Below are 10,221 nucleotides of genomic sequence, written 5' to 3'. Positions count from 1 at the left end.
AGAATTATGTGCACGTGCAAGGGCAATTGTGCCTAGAAAGGTCTATAGTGTGAATGACCCTTTCGTACAAATGTATTGGAAGCTTCGTGCTTCTCTTATTTATGGTTTTTGAAACTCTTATCCTAATGTACATTGGATGTATTCACTGAAATAGAATTATGGCCTCTCATTTATTTCCCAAATATAGGCTGATTTTATCATTTCCAGCCTCTAATGTGAAAAATAACTTTTTGCTGAATTTAACTGCCATTATTTGTAAAAAAACAAGCTTTTAATTAAAAGAATAAGCTGATATGTTCTCATTAGTCCTCTGTTTGCTTTACAGGATCGCAAGTGGTGTTTAAATTCTTCTGTATATTAATAAAACAATTGAACTTTTCAGACTTGTGTAGTTATTTAACAGGTAAAGCTGAGGAAAGAACGTTCAGGTGCTCATTGTACCGCCCCCCCTTCCTGAATCTTCTCTTGTATCAAGGTGTGCTCTGTTTACTGTTTTTCTGCAAAGTCACAATCAGCACAAACTGCACCTTGAAGGCTGCTGCCAAGTACACAAATGTGGTGCTGCAGAGAGAAGCCTGGATGTCTCCTTCAGAAAGGGAACTTTGTATTTCTTTCTGCAACTTCTTGTTTGGAAAACCAATTCAACAGGGACACAAGATTTACAGTAATGTTTAATATAACAAGAGACACATATGCTGCTCCTCAGAGGCTGTGCTTTGTATCTGCAGGCACAGAATCCAAGGGGAGGGAGGAGAATACAGGCCCCCACTTTCATAACCAGTCAGGGCACTTGCCTCTTCTTCCTTTTTGGTTTCTTCTGTCCCTCTTCAGCTTTGAACTGATGCCTAGACAAAATGTTGCCGAGAAGATTAATCAGCAGGCCACTGTCTAAACTCTAGCACAAAATTAAAAATCCTTCACACTGGTAGCTGGAATACAATACAGCAGCCGCTGAGCTGGTCTAGCCAAATATTAGAGGGTCAGTCGTGTAAGTCTGTTCTATTAGAAATGAGAGCCTTGGGGCAGCCTGAAATCAAAGGTATTTTGACAAACTTTTATGAGCATGATAGAGCTGGAAGGAACCCTGAGGGCCATCTAGTCCAGTGCTGGAAATTCACAACTACCTCTGCTCTATGCACCCAGAGGAAGGCAAAAAACTCCAGGATCCCTGGCCAATCACCTGGAGAAAAACTTCCTGTACATCAGCATTACCCTGGGTAAGTAAGAAAGGGCCACAAGAGCCAAGCACTGACTCATCCCTTCCTGCCCTCCCATTATCCTCCTCAATTCACAGAATCAGCATTGCTGGCAGATGGCCATCTAGCCTCTGCTTTAAAACCTCCAAAGAAGGAGAATCCACCACCTCCCGAGGAAGCCTGTTTCACTGAGGAACGGTCAGGAAGATTTTTTTTCTCATGTTTAGCTGAAATCTCTTGATAAATATATAATTTCAACCCACTGGTCCTGGTTTGACCTTCTGAGGCAACAGAAAACAATTCCACTCCGTCCTCTAACAGCTCTTAAAATACTGAAGATGGCTATCGAATCACCTCTCACAGTGGGTAGCCGTGTTTGTCTGCAGTAGTAGAAAAGAGCAAGAGTCCAGTAGCACCTTAAAGACTAACAAAAATATTTTCTGACAGGCTATGAGGTTTCTTCAGATACTGAAGAAGTGAGCTGTGGCTCATGAAAGCTCATACCCTGCCAGAAAATATTTTTGTTAGTCTTTAAGGTGCTACTGGACTCTTGCTCTTTTCTAGTATCACCTCTCAGTTATCTCCTCTCCAAGTTAAACATACACAGCTCCTTCAACCTTTCCAGACCCCTCACCATCTTTGTTCACCTCTGGCTATGTTCCAGCTTGTCAACATCCTTAGAACATCCCAAAACTGAACACAATACTCCATGTAGGGTTGCCAGCTCTAGGTTGGGAAATACTGGGAGATTTGGGGGGGGATGAAGCCTGAGGAAGGTGGGGTTTGGGGAGGGACTTCAGTGGGGTATAATGCCATAGAATTCACCTTCCAAAGCATCCATTTTCTCCAGGTGAACCGATCCCAGTCGCCGGGAGATCAGTTGTAATAGTGGGACATTTCCAACTACCACCTGAAGATTGGCAACCCTAACTCCCAGGTGAGATTGAAGCAGAGAAGAGTGAACCGATACCAACGCTTTGCATGATTTGAACATTATACTTTTCTGTTGATCCAAGTCATTTATAAAGGTGTTGAACAACACATGGCCCAAGACCCTGAAGTGCCCCACTTGCTCTGTCTTTCCAAAACGACAAGGAACCACTCACAAGCACTCTTTGGGTGCAATCTGTCAACCAGCAGTTACAGGACCACCTAACAGTGACAGGATCCAAGCCATATTTTACCAACTTGTCAACAAGAATATCATGTGGAACCTTATCAAGATAAACTATGTCCACAGCATTCCCCTGATCCAGCAAGGTAGTAACTCTCTCAAGAAAGGTGATTTAAGGTCAGACATGCCTTGTACGTGAAGAACCTGGGCTGGCTCTTTGAAAGGCTACATTCAAAAGCGAAGGCAGCCACTCTTTGCTTTGGGCCCTCTGCAAAAGCACTTCTGCTAGTCAGTAGTGACCAGAACCGTACCTGGACTGCCACCTTCTGCCATGGTTCCACACCCGTCCAAAGGAGGGAAGCCAACCTTCTCCTGTCTGAGAGGTGTGATCAAAGTTGGCCCCAACCCGATCAGGGGGGAGCTTCTTCAGCTTCTGCTTCTCTTCTTTAGGAAGAGGAAGAAAAGAGATGCTCTTCAGGCGTCAGTTCCATCCAGTGTCCCCTCCCTACTACTCCAATTACCACTTACTTTCCTTGAGAAATTCTTCATATGAAGGCCCAATTTGCCCTTTGCTGTTCTCCTCCTCCTCTTCCAGCAACCAAGGGGGTTTGGCTCCTAAGGATAAATAGGGAAATATGTTTATTTTACTTCATAGCCTGCTTTTCATTGGGCTCAAGGCAGGTTACAAAATATAGAAAAAATTTTAATCAGACAGCGTAAAACAATGCAATTACAGAAGAACAATGGGAAAAACTTATCTAAGGCACAACGTATTATAATGCAGAAAACGGGTTACAAAAGTAGAAGGCAATGCACTAAAAGTAAAGCGATACAGGCAATAAACAATCTATTCCCTTATAAGCGCAACCTCCTGAACTGTTATATTATGCTTCATTTCTAAAGTCTTCTTGGCCTCCCAAGACAGGCAGTTCCACACTGGGGGCCACTACAGAGAATGGGCATGAGTACAGTTGCCAATCTTACCCATTTGCAGGGTGGTTACCCTCAGAAGGCTTTGCAGGTGATACCCAGAACACTGAAATGAACTCAATAACTGATCAGTAACCAACAGAGTGACTGCAAAAGGGGTGTGGTATGCAAGCTCCACCAAACTGCAGCATTCTGCACCAACTGGAGCTTCCAAGCTGATTTGAAGGGCAGACCCATGTAAAGTGCATCACAGTAGTCTAGTCTTGAGGTCAACATAGCATGGAGCCACATAGTCAGATCCGCTGAGTCAAGAAAGGGAGCCATATTCTATGCTAAACAAAGCTGGTAGATTTTTTTTTTTGTAGCTGCACTAACTTGCTGCTCCAGCAATAATGCCGGGTGGGGTCCAGCATAAAACCCAAAGGCTCTTAGGTGAGCCCATGTCACACGTGGGAAGTACCAGGTCCTTCCAAAGCTCATCCTTCCCAAACAGCGTTACTTCTCCTCTGTCAGGATTCAGTTTCAGTCTGTTCATATTTAGCCAAATTAGTTAGGAAAAAATAGCACACGAGCTCAATTTTTAACCACAATTTAGTGATAGTTCATGTACTTTTAAACAATGTGATGATATACTCTACAATTAATACATCTTATCTAGACAATACATCTTATATCACTGAACGATGCCTGCAGATGGAAAGAGACCGCGATGTCAAATTCCCAAAGCTGAGTTGGTAAGTATAGCTTTAATGAAGGACGCCCCAGCAAACGCGGTAATGTCAATGAAGATCCAAATGGAGCGTCCTGAACAACCGCCCGAAGGTTGCTGGAAATTCTGTGCCTCTATGTGATGAGGTGAAGTCAGGAACATGCAGCAAGGCAAAAGAGGAACGTTCTATCCGGAAACGTTTTCGCCAACCGGCTTCATCAGCCCAAGTTTCTAATAATCACAATAAAATATTGTTTGTTGTATGGCCTTACAGAATAAATAAAACATGAATTTGTTGGGAATCTGACATCGCAGTCTCTTTCCACCTGCAGGCATTGTTCAGTAATATAAGATGTATTGTCTAGATAAGATGTATTAATTGTAGAGTATATCATCACATTGTTTAAAAGTACATGAACTATCACTAAATTGTGGTTAAAAATTGAGCTCGTGTGCTGTTTTTTTCCTAACTAATTGTATTACAGCACTATTGGTTTTGTTTGTTTGGGCATATTTAGCCAAAGGCTTTACATGGAGACTGAGTGGTGTGGGGAGTAAGTTAAGGCAAAGGGCAGAAAGGAACTCACTAGCACCACTTGGATCTACAGCAGTATTTCAGCGTAAGCCTAGAGATTTAACATATTTAGAAATGTTTCAGGTAGTAAGAAAAGCAAGAAAATCTTCAGACATACCTGTATGCACATTACCCTTCCCTTGTGTTTCCTGTAGTTTAAAAAGTGAAAAGTCAGAAATGTTGAAAAAAACAATACAAAGGCAGCCGCCACTGCTGCAAAACAGACAGCGTGTGCGCATGTGTTTCAGCCAGAGCACAGTTCTGCTCATCGTTGGTGCAATGCCATTTCTCAAAGACAAGCAAGGTATGGGAATTTCCGTTAAATCTTGCAAGCCAGCACATGCCTAATAAAACAATATTGTGATTGCAGCAAGATATGGGGTTGGGAAGCAAAGCGAGAGGGGTGGGCTCCCATCTATAATAACTGGAAACAGGAAGTGGGTGGGGAGCTCCTGGAGGGCCATGGCTCAGTGGTAGAGCATCTGCTTGGCATGCAGAAGGTCCCAAGTTCAATCCCCAGTGGCATCTCCAGTTAAAGGGACCAGGTAATGTCAAAGACCTCTGCTTGAGACCCTGGAGAGCTGCTGCCGGTCTGAGTAGACAATACTGACTTTGATAGATGGAGCGTCTGATTCAGTATAAGGCAGCTTCGTGTGTTCAAGCCGCAAGTGAAACCCCCCCTGTGACAGCGTCACTTCCTTAATGCATCAAGAGACTAGCTCCTGGGGTCAGGGGCCATTCAGGGGACTGAGATTTAACAGATCTGCAGGATTCGGGTCCTACTTACCTGGTGGCCAATAAATGTTAAGGGCTGCCCTGGTTCCTGCCAGTCTGGTTCAAGCATGGTCCTGCACGGAGATCCAAGCTGTCCTCTAGTAGAGGTGGCACTTCCGCTTGGGCCTGGCTGTGCATTTTCTTCCATGGCAAAGGAGAAGTCACTGGAACACAGGAGAATCTCTTAACCCGGCCTGGGACCAGGCTGCAGGTACATCTGGGCCAGCCAGGACGGCAAAGACCCATCTTGTCCAGAAAAGAGCAGAAAACTACTCCTGTCGGTGTCTGACGGCATCAAGGCCTCGAAGCCAACACCACAGCTTACCTTGGGGTCCCCGTGCAGGTCTTGACAACAGCAATCCCCTCACACTGCTCTGTCTCCGTCTGTGGCTGAGTTTGATTCAGGAAAAACAAATGCTTGTTCCAAGAGACAAGAGTAAAGTTTGCTTGCTGGAGACCCTTGAACTATTGAGCAGGAAGGGATTTCACCAAGTCCCAGCAAAAACGAGTAAGTACAACCCCTCGCATTAAGAAAGGCAGCAGGGATCTCAATAACAACCCAATTCCCTTAAGCAGGGACACGCACCTATGCACTCCATCCATCCTCCCAACAATGTCATGGGTGTGGGCAGTACGAGAAGGAAAGTGACTTAGCTGGGCAGTTCTGGTGCTGGTCAACAGAGCTGAGGGGGGAGAGGTTCACTGCAAGGCACCCAAGAGCCACAGAGCACTGCTAAAAGGAGCCCACTGCCACGGAGGACTGTCCTCTCTGAAAGCCTGAAGAGGGGGGAAACCTGGGGTCTAGGAGAGCTGGGCCCACGCTTTACACCCTCTAGCCAAAGGACAAGGTTACAACAACAGCCAACCAAGAGACAGACAGACAAATGGGGAGGGGAGGCCGCAAGGAGGACTGTGCGTACGATGGTGGATACTGCCCCCTGGTATCCTGGGCACACAAACCTCTAAGACAGCCTGCACCATTTCTCGTCGGCTCTCTTCCACCTTTCGGATATGAGCTGCCATCTGTCATCAGAGTGGGCAGGAGACACAGTCAGATCATGAGACAAAAGAGCCTCCCAGAGGTCCCACCCCTGTCCACCCCAGCATCTCGCTCACCTGCTGAATGACTTCCTCTTTGGTTGCTTCGTAAGTATCCAGAGCTTTGGTGAGAGATGCCTTGAAGCTGGAATAAAATCCAAGGCACACATTTGTGGGACTATAAAGACCCAGGCCTTCTGTGGTCTCTACCACAGACTATGCTGGGCAACAACACTGCCGTTCTTCTGAGGTCCTGAAAGCCCTCAACATGGGGTAGAAGGGACAAGCAACGGAAGCCAGGTGGGTCCCATCTTCCCCTGCCTCTCCCCACATGGGTCTTGCCAACCTGGATGCACGTGCATCTCCCCAGCAAGTACAGCAGCCAAGTCACACCAGCATTTGCTTCCGAGGCATTCAGAGAACAAGCCCCCTCTGCCCAAGAGCTGCAGCCCAAGTTAGCAAAGGAACTGCCCCACAGCAACACCACACTGCTGACGGAGGGTCTACTCACAGCTCATAATCCTCAGAAGAAATCAGGAACTGGGACTTCAGGTTGGGGTCCGCTTTGTTCTCCCACCAGAACGAATGTACTGCTTTTTTATGTTCAGGGCTTGAAAAAGAAGACTGTTTTGCTGCACACACACTTAGCACAACCGCCCCGTCCAGAAGGCATCATTCAGACTGTGCTGGCCCTGGAGGCTCACCTAGCCTGAGGGGAGGGCAACTAACACTGTGCCACCTGCCGCAGAAGAGGCTTGTGGGCAGTAAAGTCATAGTGGAGTCTGCCCAAAGGGGGGAATAATGACAGTCAGCTCAGTGTAGCTGTTGCTGGACTAGGATCTGGTCCGAATCCCCACTCTGCCATGGAAGCTGGGTGATCTTGTGCAAGCCACACACTCTCAGCCCAACCCACCTCACATGATTACTGTGAGGACAAAATGAAGAAGAGGAGAATGGGCAGTGGCTCAGTGGTGGAGCATCTGCTTGGCATGCAGAAGGTCACAGGTTCAAACCCCAGTATTGCCAGTCTAAAGGACCAGGCAGTAGGTGATGTGAAAAAACCCTGCCTGAGACCCTGGAAAGCCACTGCCAGCCAGACCTCAACGGCCCACGGGTCTGGTTTGGTATACAGCAGCTTCGTGGGTTTACTTTGGGTCCCCACTGGGAGAGAAAGTGAGGTATAAATGAAGTAAAATCAAATAAATCAGTTGTTGGAATAGATCTCAGCAAGGGCTTAGCCACAGATAAGGTGAGTCACAGGTGGGAGAGCAACTAATCCGGTCTCGGCAGCCAGCCTGACACCCCTGAAGGGTTGTGAGCTGGACTCTTTCGGGTGAACAAAACCAACCCGGCCGCTGCTGTCTCCTTGCCGGAGTGCAGTGAAATTACCAGAGCCCTGAGACGGGCAGCCTGGCTGGTAGCGCAGATGAAGGCTAGGGAGAGGTGGTCTCCCTCTGCAACCAGCGGCTGCTTGCTGTCCTTGATCTTTCCCTCCCCGCCACATTTAGGGCTCCGTTCCTTTTACTGACCAAGCAGATATGTCTGCAGCCAGTGGCTCCGGCAAGCCAGCGCCGTGTGGCGGCTAAGAGTGGCGGACTCTGATCGGGAGAGCCGGGTCCGATTCCCGCTCCCCCTCCACACGAAGCCTGCTGGGTGACCTTGGGCCAGTCCCCGTTCTCTCCGGCCCCTTGGAAACCCCACCCGGGGCCACCTTTAAGTCAGCGGTCATCCCCCCACCTGCCCCCGCCATCAGAGGCCCGTGAGGACACGCCCCGGGCCCCCCACCCCGCCCCCCGCCCGCGCGCGCGCGGGGGGCTCACCCGGCCACGTGCTCCAGCAGGCCGGCGTGCAGCGCCGCCCGCGCCCCGTGGGCCAGGTGGCGCCGCGCCTCCCGCCGGCAGCAGGGGCACCAGAAGGGCCGGTCGTGCTCCGAGGGGTCGTAGCGCACCACCTGCGCCCGCCGCAGCGTCTCGCGGGCCGCCGCCACCTGCCCAGGGCGACAAACCGGAGGGGGGGGGTCAGCAGGGCCGCCGCCGCCGCCGCCCCTACGCCCCCCTTCCGGGCCCGCGGCCCCCCTTCCGGGCCCGGCCCGCACCTTCTCCCGCAGCCGGGCGAGGACGGCCCGCAGCCGCCGCTGGTGCCCGGCGCTGTAGAGGTGGCTGCGGCGAGGGCGGCCGGAGAAGGCGCTGCGGCGGCACAGCGGGCAGCGGAAGGGCGCCGCCGCCGTCGCCATGGGAACGCCGCCAGGCCGCACGCTCCCCGGGGGCCGCCGCCGCCGCGCGCCCTCCTCCGCCAGCCACGGGGCCTCGGGGGGCGGGGCCTGGCGCTGGCACGCCCCTCCCCGGTGACGTCGCCTGCGCGGCCGGCTGAGGGGCGCGTGCGCCGCGGGCGAGGGCGGGGCTTTTGCCGCGGCGCGGCCCCCGGGGAGCCTCCCGCCAGCGACCTGGGTTCGAATCCCCGCTCTGCCGCGGCCGCTCGCTCTGCCGCCCCTCCGACGCCTCCCCGCGCGCCAGGGGACAACGGCAGGGGCGGCCTTGGGGGCCCCCGGGGGGGAGAAGGAATGCAGGAAGGAAGCGCCTGCCCAGAACGCCCCGTGGGACCAGTCGAAGGCGGCGGAAGGCCAGACAGCCGCCTCCGCTGAAATGCATGGCTGGGCCTGCAAACGTCCAGCGGGTTAACAGAAACCTGCCGCCCCTCCCCGCCCCGTGCATCAGCGTTCTGGGACGGGTTCCAGCCCCAGGGCCCGTGACCCCGCTCTTGCCAGGGCTTGCCACTGCAGTGCCAGAGCAGGCTTCTGCCAACCGGCCCACATTGCCATTGCACCTTTGCCCTACTCCAGTGTGTTTCGATGGAACCCATGAGTTCAAGCCAACCGGCGTTCCTGGCTCCCCAGTGGGCCTTCAGGCATCACCCCTTGTTCCCAAGAGGCATTCAGTACATCACCTCTTTGCTCCCGCTGGTGGTGCCCTCTGGGCCGGGGGGGGGGGGATCCCTCCACAAGCAGCTTGTAGCTTCACCTTAAAAAACCCATGACTTTCAGGGGGGCGCAGGGCCACTAAAATGAGCCAAGAGGAGGCGTGGGTCCTTAGATGCGCCAGAGAGGAGCTGTGAACCCCCTGTTCCCTTCCGTTGGGGCTGAGCCCCTGCTGGGGCAAAGAGAACCGCACTGAAGTACAAAAAAGGGCCATGGGCTGGGATGCAAAAGTATTTTGGGGGCCGGGCTGGGTTTATTCCCTGCACATCCTGGGGGAAAAGGCCACACACACACACACACACACACAGGTCACTGCACATTTTTACTTCAAAGTACTCTCAAAGAGAACATGGTCAAGAGATCAAGACACACCACCACCACCAGCCCCCTGGGCTCCCTGCAGGGGCAACAAGGAGCAGAAGCCTCCTGTCCACATCCCCTCCTGCAGAAGACAGAGGGTTGCATGGGCAGAGATGCAGCACCCTTGGGTCCTGTGGCCAGAAACGCCGTGTTCTTCCATCCCCGCAGTGTCTCACTCGGGAAGCAACACAATCTGCCCCTCTGGAAGAAGCCAGCCTGGGCAGGCTCAACTGCTCCGTGCACCAGAGATCCTTCTTCCCGTCGTTGCCAATGGAGACATCGGCGGGGCCAGCCAAAGACGAGCGCGGACCGGATCAAAGCCCAAAGAGAGACCGCATCAGTTCTGGGGGGAGGGGTGACAAACAAAAGGGGTCCCTGAGCAAGAGCGGCACCTCGCCCTGGAAAGGGACCCTTCCTGGCAGCTAAGTCAGAGGTCACTTTTGTGGTCTGAGTGCCAGACTAGCGTCTGGGAAAGCCAGGTTCAAATCCCCACTCTGCCAGGGAAGCTTGCTGGTTGACTTTGGGCCAGCCGCACACACTCAGTCTGACCTA

General features: G+C 51.8%; 1 protein-coding gene across 1 annotated transcript; it reads right to left on the bottom strand.

The window, feature by feature from the left end:
- Window positions 1-781: 781 nt before the first annotated feature.
- Window positions 782-9,829, bottom strand: CENATAC (centrosomal AT-AC splicing factor). Its single transcript, XM_056860828.1, has 13 exons — window positions 9,792-9,829; window positions 9,646-9,706; window positions 8,431-8,991; window positions 8,156-8,322; window positions 6,847-6,945; window positions 6,414-6,480; window positions 6,258-6,320; window positions 5,623-5,687; window positions 5,311-5,461; window positions 4,642-4,672; window positions 2,839-2,925; window positions 2,622-2,754; window positions 782-845 (listed from the first exon to the last, which is right to left on the bottom strand). Exons 1-13 carry the CDS (start codon window positions 9,827-9,829, stop codon window positions 782-784), a joined length of 1,587 nt encoding a protein of 528 aa, XP_056716806.1.
- Between the last annotated feature and the right edge of the window lie 392 nt (window positions 9,830-10,221).

Source organism: Euleptes europaea, chromosome 14, assembly GCF_029931775.1.
Source record: "Euleptes europaea isolate rEulEur1 chromosome 14, rEulEur1.hap1, whole genome shotgun sequence".
Lineage (NCBI taxonomy): Eukaryota > Metazoa > Chordata > Lepidosauria > Squamata > Sphaerodactylidae > Euleptes > Euleptes europaea.
This window is presented reverse-complemented; position numbering and strand designations above follow the sequence as displayed.